This window comes from Aulonocara sp. 'chitande type north' Nkhata Bay, linkage group LG15, assembly GCF_057382095.1.
Source record: "Aulonocara sp. 'chitande type north' Nkhata Bay isolate Kocher_YH1m ecotype deep benthic linkage group LG15, A_spYH_male_GT1.1, whole genome shotgun sequence".
Lineage (NCBI taxonomy): Eukaryota > Metazoa > Chordata > Actinopteri > Cichliformes > Cichlidae > Aulonocara > Aulonocara sp. 'chitande type north' Nkhata Bay.
This window is the reverse complement of record NC_141358.1, coordinates 30,862,208-30,878,516: the sequence shown is the minus strand read 5'-3', so window position 1 is coordinate 30,878,516 and position 16,309 is coordinate 30,862,208. Positions and strand designations below refer to the sequence as shown.

General features: G+C 39.9%; 1 protein-coding gene across 1 annotated transcript in view; it reads left to right on the top strand.

Annotated features, from left to right (window-relative positions):
* The window catches only part of cdk19 (cyclin dependent kinase 19), a 78,586-nt gene extending 66,200 nt beyond the window's left edge, over positions 1-12,386 (top strand). The window contains exons 12-13 of the mRNA XM_086262868.1: positions 2,789-3,031; positions 5,063-12,386. Of these exons, the coding sequence (XP_086118994.1) occupies positions 2,789-3,031; positions 5,063-5,188 (369 nt within the window). The 3' untranslated portion in view covers positions 5,189-12,386. The remainder of the gene's footprint in view (positions 1-2,788; positions 3,032-5,062) is intronic.
* The last annotated feature ends 3,923 nt before the right edge of the window (positions 12,387-16,309 follow it).

Genomic DNA, 16,309 nt, shown 5'->3' with positions numbered 1-16,309 from the left:
TATATACTGCCTGCAGTATCTGCATGGTTAAAAAAGTACCGTCACATTTTCAGAAACTAAAACATCGATCGGTATTGTGTCAGTTCACTTAACGTCCCATCTTAAGTTAGTTGTCAATGGGGTCTAATGTGGCAGTTTTTGGTGTATTTTATGGGTTAATGCGCGGCTGTCCCACCTCACAAAGTCTTGCATTTATTTTTCAGGCTTTTTCTGTAGAAATTTTGGGGACTGTTAAATTGATAAAGTCTTAATGTACAGCTTTTCACTAGTGGATTGTACTATTGCTATTCCAAGTGGTAGCTCCAAATGTGTCCAGGCACTTTCCCTTTCAGCCATAAAGAACAGATATTGTTATCTACTGGAGTGATATGAGGTTATAGTACTACTTTTTCTTAGAAAGCAGTATCTTAGTTGAGTCAACAGTGTCCCTTGAGTTATTTTTACAGTGTAATAACTCAGCGCAGGCATTTAGCGGCGACTTTGCCAGAGGCAGGGACACACTGTACACGGTGTACAGAAGTGCATGAGGAGGCTGACCGTCCTTGTGCTCTGTGTTTCATTGTTGCTTTGCATGTAGCTTAAAAAGCGCAGCCTTTTTTCAAAGGCGCTAAGATTAAGATAAGATTTTTGTTGTGAAATCTAATGAGAGAGTGAGCACTGAGGCAGAGGCCGATGGCTCCATGTGACCGCTGTTCCTACATCATATTGGTAGCTGCTGGCAGGAAAAGATCTGAGTTTTACACCAGAGAACAGAGTGTTTGAGGAGCTCGGCTTGCACTGCTTTGGTTGGACTTCCTGTCAGCATAAAGTGTGGACATGCACAATCAATAATAGACAACATAAACAAAATAATTTGGCTGCTCCAAATCAGTACAACACCAAAACTGCTGATTGCAGACTGAAGTGAAAGCTGCTGATTTTATGAAATTACATGCAGGATTACGCATCATGCTGTACATTCATACTAAAATACACTAGCCACTATATCTGCCATTATATTGACTAAATGCAGTTTTTCAGATATTTTTGATCCACCATCTTTCATCCTCACCTGATGAGGCGTGATCTTGCACGGCGCTCCAGATCGAGGACGACTGAAAATTATTTTATATTTCTTCCATTTAAAGAAATCGCACCAACAGTTATCATTGTCTCACCAAGCTTGGTGACAGCCTTGTGCAAGTCTGATATCTTTGCTTTGCTCTTGTTCATGGTGGCAGAGAAGCTGGAATGGAAGACATTGATTCTGTGGACACACGGGGACATGTGCAATGTATGGGAAATCCTGCTGGGTTCTAGGTGATCAAATACTTATTTCACTCAGGGAAATGTAAATGTAATCAGCTTCTAGCTTTTCTGGATTTTTGGTTGATATTCTGTCTCTGTTAAAATGAAATAACCATAAAAATTAGAGACTGTTTGTTTGTTTGTAAGTAAGCAAACTGACAAATTCAACCCACTGTAAGCCGATCATGGGATGTTTTTCTTTTCTTTTTTCAAAGAAAAGTACTTGTTACTTGATTTACCAAGGTTTGTGGCACAGAATTTTCTGCTTGTCTTAATTGTGCTTGATGGTGTTTTAGGGGGTGTCATTTATTTGGATTGAAAGGAGGAAAGATAATTGTGCCGCTGGAGGGGTCACAGCTGTGAGTGCAGTGCCAAACTTTGGCTGTATCCTACAACTCTTCACTGGGTCCCTACTGACTGATTTCATGGTGTTATGCTGTCTCTGGAAAGAAACCTGTGCCTATGCTCATTATTCACTTTCTCACGGTAGCTCATATGCTTGTAATCTGCCGTGTTCTTTGTAGAATGCTGGTCATTGTTGATGTGACCGCCTTCATTTTTGTATACAAACAAGCGGATTGTTAGGGGATCGCCTCAGAACTTTCCACTCCCATCAGCGCATTTTTGCGACTGTGGCATCATGCTAATTTGTCCCACTTAGTAAGTGTGACCCTAAAAGCCCCGTGGTGGCTTGAAGGTCAACATTCTGCACACTGAATTCCTGAATTGTAGCCATAAACTGATAAATTCACAACTGTGTCAAATTTTTACACCAAATTTCAAATTTTGACTAAATTTTAAACCACATAATTGCCACATAATGAGCCAGAACGTAATGAATGTTTGCACCAGAAACTGGCTGCAGATTTCTGTGAACCATATTTAATAATCACCTGAGGAAGGACTGAACTGTTCACACAGGGTGTCTCATTCCCTCAACTCAGCCACGCATCCACATCCAAGGGCCATTTGGGGCATCTCTGGGGTATGGCTGCTGGCAGAAACCATAACAATGATTTTGGTCCGTCATTGCGGTCTCGATTTTTGAACTTGAAACCAGACTTAGGGCTTTAGGGCCTGAGCCAGCAGCATAAATGGGCAACAGATTCTCAAAACATGGAAATAGATATGTAATAGCTGCTTTATTAACAATATAGACAGACAGAGAATATGAGCTATCCTTACTGTCTCATCCTCAGATGAGTTAGTATACGTTTCCTTCCTTCCTTTGGCTCATTAGGTTAACATTTCTTGTGGTCTACTTAAGTTTTTTTTTAATGCGTCCTTAAAACTCTAAACTCATGTTGTTGAGCTGCATTTCAATCCAGTCATCTGAGTGGGAAAGTGGGTCACAGATGCAGAAAAGAACAACCTACAGCTAAAAATAGAGCAAAATCTTGGTTTCTTGTTTTCAGCAAGAACCCGAGATCATTCCACACACTCGCTTTTAGTCCACTCCATAAATCCCGACCCACTTTCAGCTTTGTGTGTCTTTGTGCAGAACCAGACCCAGCAGCACCAGCAGACAACTGGCCAGGCTCAGGCCCAGAACCAGCAGCAGACAGCAGCCCAGCAGGCCCCCTCCCAGCAGAGCTCTGCTCAAACCAACGGCACCGCCGGAGCCACGGGGGCCACCACTGCAGCGCTACAGCACGGTCAGGACCAGGGGCCACCCAACAAGAAACCTCGGATCGGACCCTCTGGGGCCTCCTCAGGCACTGGGGTGCTACAGTCAGATTACCAGGTCAGTACAATATTATAGAACAAACACCAACACCAACATTTTCTGGTGAAACTGTTCATTTGTCTGTACTTTAAAACTCTATTAAATGAATGGTAAATGGCCTGTATTTGTCCCTAAGGACCCCAAAGCGCTTTACACATCCAGTCACACACACATTCACACACTGGTGATGGCAAGCTACATTGTAGCCACAGCCACCCTGGTGTGCACTGACAGAGGCGAGGCTGCCGAACACTGGCGCCACCGGGCCCTCTGACCACCACCAGTAGGCAATAGGTGAAGTGTCTTGCCCAAGGACACAATGACCGAGACTGTCCGAGCCAGGGCTCGAACCGGCAACCTTCCGATTACAAGGCGAACTCCCAACTCTTGAGCCACGATTGCCCGATAAATGAGTCCATTATAATCATCTCCTGCTCCAGACTTTCATTCTTGGACTCTATTAGTTGCATGAGTAGCTGTGCATGAGTTCCAAGTTCTCCTTTGTAGTGTTATTCTGGCACAAACGTGAGTTTATCATCTGACTGAAACAAGCTGTTTTAGCTGTCTTCCTCGTCCCTTCAAACTAACTGTGTCCTGATTGGAAGGTGAGAGCAGCTTCTGTGCTCATAGTACCTGAACCCTGAAACGATCATAAAAAACTGTCTTAAACCTAGTGTTTAGAGCAGGTTGAAGGCTTGTTTAATATGAACATCCCACAGTGTAACAGTATATGTGAAGAAAAATATATATATAAAAGCATAAAAGGTCGACCACAGCAGGATGTACCATTCCAGCACTGAAAATGAGACACTCCAAACTCCTGTTTGAGTTCAGTTTGATTGCAAGTACGTGCTTTAAGAAACTGACATGATCTTCAGAAGGAAAAAAACCTGCGTTAGGCAGTTAGGATAGGGAAATCTAAACGTATTAAGACATGAACCAACATGTTGTTGGGCTGAGAATGCTTACAGGGGGCTGCAGGCTAAAAAATGTATACTCAAACACTCAGATACCAGACAACAACAAGATGTTGTTTAAATGATAAGGACTGTACAGAGCTGATATCAAATCACAATGGAGCCTGTGAGCTTTTGTTTTCTGCTCAGGCGCCTCCTGTATCGCCGGCTCAGCTCTTATCACGAGGCCAAAGAGACAACAGCTCTCGGCCTGTGATGAAGTGAAGCTGGATGCCAAAGTTTGGCATATGACATATTTTGACTTTCAAGGAGAACCCGACTGCTGCAGAAAATAAATGTGATCAGCGACTAATCAGCAACGTATGGGGTTAGCTCAGGTTTGAGCGTTACATGACCGCAGGAGCAGGGAGATCATGTGTCAGTACTTAACAGAGCACGGTGTGATCTAAGTGACCGCTTTGACCTCTCCCGCTTCTGTATCAGCGAGGCACACAAGTATATTGCATACAGAGATATGCCTAGTTGCAAGTGACACAGCTGGTGGCTGTCAGGCCTCAGTTGATGTATAAATAAACTGTCGCAGTGGTCAGACACATCACGAGTGTGGCTATAGCTGCTACTGTCAGTGTCCTACTTTTTCCCTTTATTGATCTCTATCCACATATATTCCATCATGCACCACCCACCGATCATTTCCCTAATCTAGAACAGTGTAGCCAAGAACCCACAACTGTGGTATGGAGGTATGCAAACAGTTGAGGTCTCAGATTCTCAAAGCAATATCCAGATCGTTGAAATTTCAGCACCAGTACTTTTTACAGTCCATGTCTCCAAGCGTGTAAATGAGACTTTTTTTTTTCATTACTAGTGAAATAATCCCAGAGCCACTGAACACACAGGGAAATATCATAATCCCAATTTTTTGAAATCCATGTGGAAAACAGCTTATGAGGAAAGGTTAATTAGCTGCAGACAACTGAATCTGGAAGGAAGTCGCGCTCATTAGCGCAATGTCTGGATGTAGCCTTAAAAACACAATATTTTGCACACCTCCAGAGTCACCGTTTGAATGTTTGCTAATAAGAAGTCTGGTGATTTAGCGACTGCGTCTCCACTTCTCTCTCTCTTTCAGCACTCTGGCTCCCGCCTTGGTTACCAAAGCAATGTCCAAGGTTCCACTCAACCCCAGAGCACCATGGGATACTCATCATCAACCCAGCAGAGCTCCCAGTACTCCCACCAGACCCACCGTTACTGAGGATCCTTGTCACTCCCTAACCAGCAGAGGAGTCAAGCTCCTCCTTGTCTTCAGCCAACCCTCAACAACCTCAGCTCCACGGCTCCCGTGTCCCGGTTGGACCCTTGTCCCTTCATTACATCATTCCAACTCCAGTCATCCTTCTTTTCAAACTGCCCTCACCTTTGACCTTTCGCCCGACAGCCTTCAGCGGCACTGTAACACGAAGGCTGATGAACATAGGAACCAAACGAAATCCAATGAGAAAACAAATTCTGCCTCATCGGCGCGTTGAAACACTTTTAAATCGACTGGGGAAAAAAAAGGTGTAAGATAGATGTCAAGGCGTCTCACACACAGACTCAGAACCGTGGCACTTACAAACACAACGTTCCTCACCAGGAAGAATCGCAGCTGTGTTCAAGTATATTATATAGCACCTTTTTCTATTTGAGTTTTTTTCTCCTGCTCGTTTGCTAGACTTTTCAAGTTTAACTTGTCATTATAAATATTGTTACATACAGAAGCGATCAGATGTGAGGCAACTTAAAAGGAAAAGCCCTTTACTGTCATCTCTAGTGTATAATTATCACGGATAATCAAATGACGATAAGCTAAAGTTTGAGCTAAACCCAACCTTTTAAGAAAAAAGTTTCTACAAAGAAAAAAAACCTCAGCTTTTAAGCTGATGTCATTGCAGGGAAATATAAAAACAATTAACTTAAATCTTGATATTATAGGGTTTCTATATTTAGAAGTGTTTATCTAGATTTGGATTTGGAATGTAAGAAAAGCAGTTGTCTTTTTACAGCTTCTGTATAATGTGATCACATTATACAGAAGCTTTGCTTTCTGTGATGGCAGCGTCTTCGGGAGGTTTTGACACCTCTTGTTGGTGGCCGGCAGCTCCGGAGTGCGTTCTTGTTCGCTGGTTTTCACTTTGCTGTGACACCTGTGTTATTTTGGACCCTTGAAACATTTAAGGTTTCTGAAGATGCGCATAATCGTACAGGGCAGCTAAACAGTACGCTTCCCCCCCTCCGACATATGCTTCTTGAGACTGTTACTGCCTGATGTCAGATTGTTTTTTTTTAAGATTTTATTGTTATCTCTGTTGTCCCGTGGGCGTGTATGAGCGTGTGCACGTGTGTGTGTGTACAGTATGTTTTTTATGCATGTTGTTTATCCTTTTACTTACTAGAACTGCACTGACCACTGAACCGATCTGCAAAGAGCTGGAACAAATGTGAGGCTCGCCCTCTTCCATATCACCCTTGCGGTGCCACACTGAGTGTGCAGGTAGAGACTGGGGTACATTCAAAGACAATGGGTGCTTTCTTTAGTACATGCATGGAGGTATGAGCAACTTATTTACATTTTTATATCCAGTGTATACAACCCGTTGTATGTCTGAGTTCATTTTGAATTAATGAATCAACTTGTGAGAAAAGTGAAATGAAGGACATTTAATAAGTGCTACAATTGAAGAAGCTGTGAGGGAAACACTCTAGTTTCTCGCTGAGACTTAAATGACCAGGTTGATATGCTCACTCCCACCCTCTGTGTTCTGACTAGTAGTTCTCTAGTCAGAGCACAGTGTTGAATATAGTATATATGTCAATTAAATAAGTTTTGTAGTGTATAACACTCCCAGGGTTGCCGTACTCCTGTTCCCTGTGCAGGAATTGCCTTTTTTTTAATATCGTTATGAACAAGGGACAGCAAAACTGTTGGGTCAAATATGAATGTCAATCTCAATGGAGCCTGTGTCTGTACTGAGACACCCTCCAGTCATTTGGGACCCCTTCACCCAAGTTCTGACTGGTGTTTTTGACAACGCTTTTCATCCTAGTCAAATCAATGTATGTTGCTCTGTGCAACCTGAGTCTATCATGTGGGTGGTACCAAGCCAAGTTGTGAGACATGAATGCCTTTCAGTGCTAGAAATTCAGCAAAATTGTTCTTCCGAAATGTAGAAAGTGAAAAAGTCACAATAAATGTCACAATATATGTATTACATTGTTAGTAGCGCAACCTGCCAACTACTATTATTACCACTATATTACTATTATAATCAATATAATTCTCAACATTGCCTGTATCTTTAGTGTAGAGCCATTCCTGGTAGCTAATTAGCTTAGCCTAGCATAAATCCTGGAAACACTAAAGGAGAGCTAGCATGGGGCTATTAGAGGATAACAGCTTTTCTTAAGCTCATGGGTTTTGTTTTTTTTAAAGCTAATGATGTTATATGTGGACATTTTAATACGTTTACTATTTATTTTTTTAAACTACTTCTTAGAACAACTTATCTGTATGACACTTTAAACTTCAGTGTTTTGTGTAGGTCAAACTAGTGATGTATAACATGCTAACTTATGAGAGCTAAAATGTGCTTGTAGCCTGTAATAAATAAATACAATAATACTAATAACAAAAATAAAATAAAAAAAGATCCAGGCTAGTTGTTTCCCCCTATTTCCAGTTTTTATGCTAAGCTAAACTGATGGGCTGGTAGTAACATTTTTAAATTTTGCTGCAGACATGAGTGTGATATCAGTGTTTTTATCTAACTCTAGGTAATGAGCAAAAGATAATGGCTGCATTACCACAAATCTGTTTTTCTTCCTTAAGCACAAAGTCTTCTTTTTCAAGTAATACTTCATTACATTTCAGAAGATCATATTGATCATATCTTATTTTTTTAAACACAAACCAATTTGTCTTCAGTATTTTTGAAAATCTGATTTTTTTTTATATGGGGATTTTCCTTTTCAGAATTTCTTTCAGGCGTTTACAGAAAAGTTATTAGGGATCTGTTCACATACAAAATTGTCTTTGAGGCTGTTTTTCACTGTTAGAAGTGGCAATGCGCAGCATGGACTAGTTAAAATTATTATGCAGATTATTATCTGCACCACAATATATTGTTAAAAAAAAAATGCTACCTACACAGTATGTAACACTATGAACTAGTTCATACGGTATGTTTACCTTTGATACTTACAGTAAACTTTGCTAAAAGCATTTCTAGTATTAATTTTACGGGTTATAATACTAACAATACAACAGTAAGAGCAAGTCTTCTCTTTTCATATCCTCCTGACAACTTGCTCCATCATGAATGACCACCCTGCATGCTGTGTTAAAGAATGCACCCAGTTATTTGACTAACTGCATTTGCCCCCATACAGAGGAAAAGAGACATTGTGTTTATTGCACGTGTGACCTGCAGTTTAATTAGGAAACACTGACACCTTGTGGCTGGAAAGAGAACTGGACCTCTGTCCTTATCAAAGCTGTAATAGTACAAATAGATAATGGTGTTAGGGATTTTTTTTATTAATCAGAACATGCAAGATATGTGTGTATAATGAAAATAATTGTATTTCTGTGTCCAGTTATGGTTCACTGATGCTTAAAAGTACCCACCCGCGTTACATTAGCAACATCATTAGAATTTTACCACTGAATAGAACTTTTTTAAGGCTTTATGTTTCATGCATTGATACTAACTGCAGATAGGTGGGTAGTCTCAGTTCTGCTTATTTTGTTCTGCTAAATTATGCTTATTTAAAGCAAAGTGCATCTGGATGGATCTTGTAACAGGATTCATGTCAAATTTTGCTGGGTTTTTCATTTAAAACAGGACATGCATAATCTGAGTGTGTGGTTGTTTCTGTAAATGGCCACTATCTACATTTTTAGTGCATACATTGTCTGATGAGATGAGATATGGATACTGTTTAAAATCAAACCTTTTTCAAAATTCAAAGATATAATGTCAGTTAATGTCCCACAGGTCTTTGATAACCCGTATAGAGTTACAGAGCTTAGAGTTTTAGAGGTTTTATGGACTGTTGCCCGTTTGGCACAATATCTTTGGTTTCTGAAGAATGTGAGCATGCTAAATAGACCAAAATCCATAAAACAGCTGGATTAACCTAAACCTACCCCTAACCAGAAAGACCCAGGTTAATTTTTTCAATTAAAAAATATAGTAATTAGATTCAGATAACTTTGTTTATTATAGTATTTAGTTTTATTTTATTTATTTAGTTTATTCTAAACTGCATTTATTAAAATTATGTAAATGTGGAAAAACTGCAAATTTAGTTTGTGGGTTTTTTCCCCACAGCCATTTTTAAAAACAAGCCGCTCAGAGCATGTGTGTCCTGTTTCTAAAGCCCATAGAAAAATCTCCCAGTTATGCCTTTTTTTTTTTCTTCATGTTAAGCGATTCTGAACTGTTCAGTGTTTACATGACACAAAGGCAGGGTCCTTTATGTTTTAAACTCATTTAAAGCTGCAGTAATTGATATTTTTGGTCTCTTGGGGCAGGAGGACATAAAGCAACATGTAACACCTCCCTATGAATCTTTCAAGAAATTTGGAAGGTGATTAGATGAGCAAAATGTCTTTCACCTTCCAAACCATGTCTGCGGAGAGTGTCTTAGCTGAAAAACCATAACAAGCAGCAGTCTGAGGAGCTTGGAAAGCTAGCAGTCAGTCAGCATGTCAATGGTTACACCTTCCTGTTGCCAGGCTAGTATGAAAAATGTGCACATAAAAGGCACACTGGAATTAGTGTTGCTGAGTTGCTTTTGCTGCATGTTAAAAAATGGACATGTTGCCATTCCTTGGTAACGAACATGGAGAAAAACATGCAAGCAGCCTTTTTTTTTTTTTTTTAAATGAAAATAAACCAAAACAGTTCAAAGGTCTTTGAGTATTCCATAAAACTGTTTATAATTCTTTCTGGATCCATCACTTTGTGGCCCCTTTAATGGGAAGCATGGTCATTGAAGCTTTTGCTTATCTAAAAATCTTGATTATAGCAGCTTTAAAGAGAAACTTAAAGGAATGCACCTGTACCTGAAATGTCCAGATGAAGTAGCTTTTTGCACTCCGTGTCTTTAGTTCATCTTTACTTCTACTGTTTTCTGACAGACTGGCAGACAGATCCACTGGTTGGGGGGGGGAGGTCAGTGGCACACAGTAGGGATCTAAACCAGCAGTTATTCAAAGGTTTTGGCCTCCCGTTACTGTGTGTATTTGAAGTTGAAGTGAGTAGCAGTGAGGATATGTTGAGACTCTTTGTTGTACATTTCTCTCTCCACACAAACGAGGTGTCACAAGTATTACTAATGAGCACGAGGCTCCAGCAAAAGACAAACTCCTATGCAAAGAAATCCCAGACTAAAGCTTTTACCTGTTTCTAGGTTTTGCAGTTGACAGGTTTTATTATATTTTATTGGGTGATGTGTATTCCTTTCTTGTGAAATACTGAGTACAGTAGACCAAGACAGCTCTCATTTATGTCCTTTTCCCCCCACAGCATTTTAAAATGTACTCTAAAAGAATTATTGTAAAGAAATGCATATATATATGAATAGTATACAATCATATTTATTTTTTCCATACATGTATTAATAATACCCATGTTTGAATTTCCTCTGCCTTAACTATAGTAGCTATAGAAAGGGACCTCTGTCAGACAGACCCGCCTTCGCTAGACCATAGTTCTCCTGCTCCTGGTTGTTTCCTCTTCATAAATAAGCTCACGTGGAATGAACGTCTAGTTACTGAATGTGTTCACACCACCTCACTGTACAGTAGAATGAAGGTGACGCCGACGCCTGTGATCGCTCACTGGCTTCGGTTCCACAGTGTTGCTGTCCTTACTTACAGGAATGATAACTAACGGTCCACGTTTTAGTTTGAGTGGATGGTGCCTTTTTTTTCTTTTTTAAATTTCATCAGCTAAACTTGTCATGGGGTTTTAATTTTGTATTTTCACACTTCCTCTGTCAGTCTTTTATTTTTCTTGTTACTATGTAGCATATTGTTAGCAGCTAAGTATCTATTTGATTTGACTGCAAAGAATCCTGATGCAGGATTGGCTGTTGTTTTCTCTGCTCATAGATATCGTCCTCACACATTACTGAAGCGCAGTTATGTTTTGAAATGCTGTACATAAAAAACATTTTAAGGACTTCTCATTGAGATATAGTAATTGTCTTCTAATGCACTGTCGTTGCTAAAATATCTAGTGGTAAATAAAAAATATGGTATTTAATGTTTTTTAATGTCTCGCTTTAGACACTAAACTTCTGGCAGTGCTATGAAAGTTAGAAGGTAGGTGTGTGTGTGTGTGTGTGTGTGTGTGTGTGTGTGTGTGTGTGTGTGTGTGGAAGGACACTTACTTGTACAACGCTTTTATAAAATCTAGTGCACCTCTAGGCTGCCCGTCCTCTCACATCGCCTCTTTTTTGATAGTATTGCATGTGCCTGTCTTTTTCCAATGGAGAACATAAGCACTTACTGTCGCTCTCGCAACACTTTGTACAGGCGGACAGACGCTCCATCTGCAGAGTTGAAAGAAGTGATGCCATTTGCCTTTTTTTTTTTAAAAAGAAAAGAAATTGGCATAAAAATCACAAAATGTTTCCACTGACACTCTGTCCCATTGTGTGTGTGTGTGGGGGGGGATTAGAGAGGAAGCAGAAAAGTAACTGTTATTTAAAAACCTTTTTTGTAATTACCATCTGCAAATTTTGACTAAAGCTTTCAATAAAAATCACCTTTTTTTTTCAAGAGGCTTTTCTTTGCCCAGGTCGCCATTGTAAATAAGAATGTGCTTATAATTACTTGCCTGGTGGTTAAGTTAAGGTGACACTGACTTGCTGCGCCACCTTGTGGTACAAATTGGTATTGCAAGGAAGTACGGCACGGTCCTAGTTGAACTTCATTTGTTATCTCTTTAACACCTTGCATAGATGTTTTCATGGCAGCTGTTTCTTCACATCCTGTTGAAAGCTTTAGTTCATTTTTGAAGGTTTATAATGTTTTTGAAAATGGGTATTTACAAAAAGTACCTCCCCCCACCCCCCACCCCCCCCACCCGAGCCACATCAGAGTAATGCTTTGCAGATTGGGGTGTCTGTCCATTTTTGACATTCTATCTGTATTACGTGAGTGCGTGTGAGCGTGAGTTTGAAATATACATATGGCCTAAATGGTATTGTCTTTTCATAGTGTTTATAGATAAAGCAGCAATAGGTCGGCGAAAAAGCGAAAATCCGAAAAAGTAAAAATTTATTTAGCTGCTTTTAGCAAACTTGTCCAAATTTCACTGTACAAATGACTGTTAAATGAGAAGAAGTCATGTATATTTATTTTATATCCTCTATTATAATAAAAGCCTCTTTTGTCTGAATCTGTTTCGTTGTGCAGTTGTTGGGAGAGTTGCTGCTTGACAGGGCAGCAACGTTGCAGCTGTTAGTATTCACCACTTGGCGGCACCCGAGGGTGTCTGTTTAATGTGCTGCTGAATCATTTTCAGACTATTCCTAATGTCAGTACTCAATATTCATAAACCTAAGTGACTTAGTCATTACAAGACCTAGAGTTTTTCCAGTTCACAAAGTTGTGCATCCATCAAGGATTTGATTATTTAATCATTTTTTTTATTCCAACATCCCATATATTGAATAACAGCATGAGTCAATGGTTTGGACGTTGTTCTCATTAAAGGGAAATGATAAGAGATAGGACCATAACGGTCTTATTTTATGCTATAATCTGCTTATTTTATGCTATAATCTGTTTAGGATGTTGATTCTTTGAATGTGTGCCTGTCCCAGCTGACCATCATCACTTCAGGACACAAATAGGCATGGTTATTTCAAACTCCCTTTTTTGGTTCTTGGACTCTACTAGACTCGCTTTGCATCATTCAAAGTTCATAATAATCCACCTCTGTCTGGTTGGTCTTGGTTTGTGAAGCGACAGGTGGATCTGTGAAACCACGTGCCTGTTGGCTTGTAATTGACATGTTGTGAGCCAGGGAGTGTATAAAGAATGATCCTCATTCTTGAGTTGTAGAATAACCAAAACTGACAAAAGACTACAGTGGTGTGAAAAGCTTTTGCCCTCTTCCTAATTTCTCTTTTTTCATATTTGTTGCACATTTCAGATGATCAAATAAATTATAATATTATGTAAAGATAACTCAAGTAAAGACAAAATGCTGTTTTAATGATGATTATTGATTTACTACCTGGCTGGGTGTGAAAAAGTAATTAATTACTCCCTAAACCTAAAAACTGGTTGCGCCAGCTTTGGCAGCAAAAACTGCTATCGAGTGTTTGTGATAACTGGCAATGAGTCTTTCGCATCACTGTGGAGGAATTATGGCCCACTCTTCTTTGCAGAACTGCTCGAGAGTTATTGAGCATGAGTGGATTGTTTAAAGTCATGCTAAAGCATCTCAGTCAGATTTAAATCTGGACTTTGACTAGGCCACTCCAACACCTTTGTTTCAGGATTTTCTGGTAGAGAGCAGGAAATCCTGGGATGAATCAGTGTTGTACCTACACTTAACAGACAACTGAGCAAAGATTTTAAATCTCAGCCTGCCACAAAAACACACAAGTTTGTTCCTATTTCTTCAGTTGAAACTATAAAAATGCCAACGATAACAAGTATAAAACTGTATTTTTCCACCAACAAGGTGATTCCCAGAGATATTAGCGTTAAATTTGGCATATCTTGGTATTGATCCTAAACTTACTGCCAATGCAGTAAAAGCATACCTGGATAGAAAAACACATACAACAGCCCTTTGTCAGTCCTGGGTTGGGTTCCCCAAAATCTGGACCTCAACAGCATTGAAGCAGTGGGTTGACTGCGGATCAGGAGGCAGGGAAGGTCATCTACTAACTTGAAGGTTGGTGCAGTTGGTGGTTGATTTCATCCCTGGCTTTTCCAGTCTGCTGAACCCTAAGTTGCTCCTATATAAGGACCTTACATTTACCAGTGTGGTAAATGGAAATTAAAGAATAGCCTGCCTAAGAGTTGGAGCTGTGTTGAAGAATAAAGATGGTTGCATCGAATATTGACTTCTATGCGTATTAGAACTGTACAAACTCTGTTTTTGGCTTCTGTATTTCCATGTATGTTTGCACATGTTGCTCAAGACTTTTGGACAATACCGTACCTGCAAAGCATCCTGCCAAAGAGCCAATAGTGTGCAAATGTCAGCGGTGATGGGTGCTAGCATAAAGTGATAAAGTATATTTTAGTCTGATTTATGGAGAAGTAAAGACTGGATGGACTGCAGAAAGTCAGCCTGTCCTAATTACTATCCCTGCTGGTGTTATAGGGTTACACACACTGGAGCGAATGTCTTTGGCTGATCTAAACACTTGTACCAACCAACAAGACATTCCAAAGGATGCGTCAAGTAAGCACTACATTCAGTTCTCCCTACAGGCTGCTGGTGTAAAACCACTGCAGACAAGCTGAGACTTGGCATCAGCTGCACGAGTTCTGGCAGAGGCGCTGGATTGACAGATCAGCCTGCGGTGTTACTGCTACCACTTGAGGGAAATTTATGACTTGGCTCAGAGAGAACTCAGCAGAACGTGTTAACACAGATGGCCCCATTTCCTACTTCAGGTGCTGCAATAGCAACTAAAGAGCAAACTCATCCCACACGTGTAGCTTCCAGTTTAAACCCTACCACGGGCAGGGTTCAAACTGACCCTGGACCTCAGCATAAATTCTCAGAATTTGCAACTGCTATCTAAGGGATTGTACTCAGTTTAGGAAGAAATGCTTTGGTCTAATTAAAACTATCAGGAGCTTTGGTTTGGTAGTGATTCTGTTCAATAGCACCGACAACGACTTGTATGTACATGCAACTGACAGAGTATGACAAAACTTGCTGTGACAGACATTGCGTGCTGTAAATATAACTGATGTACAGCGTGGCCTGGCATCAAATAAGCGTTTAACAGAACACGCCTAAGCCAAAAGGAAAGTCCGGTGAGATGGTGAAACCTGGCCAATAAACCATGTGTGCTAGAAGAGGTTCTTCAATGTTCTTCTAATTTCTGGCATGTTTTTAGACAGGTGATCGCTTATATAAATAGATGTACCCAGTTTGTAATAATGAAAGTATATCTATAAGTAATCTCCTCTGTCACACCAACCCTCTGCATGTCCTCCTTCACATCCTTTGTCCAATATATTCAGCATCTCTCCTGTGCACATGTACAAACCATCTCATCCTGCCTCTCTAACGTCGTCTCTAAACCACTCAGTCTGAGCTGTCTGCTGATGTACTCATTTCTAGTCCTGTCCATCCTACTTACTTCCGATGAAAATCTTCAACTCTACCACCCCTTTGTTAGCGCTGTTGTTTCCAAGTTATACATCATGCCAGGTCTCAGTACTATCTCGTAAACCTTCCTAGCTACATTCTCCCAACAAAAGCTTTGAGTCTCTTATCACTTTCACACTGCATCTTTTTCGTGAAGTATGTATTCACCACAGCCATTTCCATTCTTCTTTCCACATCACCTTAACACCATACCTACCCAACCCCTCCTCATCACCCCTTTGATTTCAAACTCATGTTCTAAAACTCTCTTTGTCAGCCCATTTATCCTGTCTTCGGAGTGGTACTAGAAGTGCACTGGCCTCCCTGTGGCTAAGTTTAGACCAGTGTTTTAACTGATAATATATAACATTTAGATCAGCTTTTACATTTTCAGTTGGTTATATATATTATATTACCCACAAGTTTGCAGAGCCACTTTTTTATTTTAGATTTGTCTTTTTATTACTATTTTTTGTTTTTGACCCAACATTGTAATGGAGTTTTGTGTTTTTGCTCTTTCACAGAACCACATATTCTGTTTACTAATAAATATTTTATACTTTTATACTCATAATTTGCCTGTTGTTTACATTCTCATCCTTTTTTTTTTTTTTTTTTACTATTTTTAGTCTTTAGTTGTAGTTACAGTTACTGCTTATATTTGATTTGACTACTTTCCACTCTTGTCTTTTCCCCATGTGACCCCTTATTTACTTGTTATTGTTATTTAATAATAATAATAATAATAATAATGTATACTTTATTCCTGTGTTACTTTGCTAGTTAGTTGTCTTCTGTGTCTTGCAAGCTGTTTTCCAGGTTGATAGTGCGTACTGTATCTAATCCTCATTAGTGGGAGGGTGGGAGAGAGTTCCTTTAATTGCGGAGTGCCACAGTGTCTTTTAACCTCACGCCAATGCTTCTAGACTAGGGGTGTTAAACACAAGGCCCCGGGCTCAGAGGTATCGATGTAC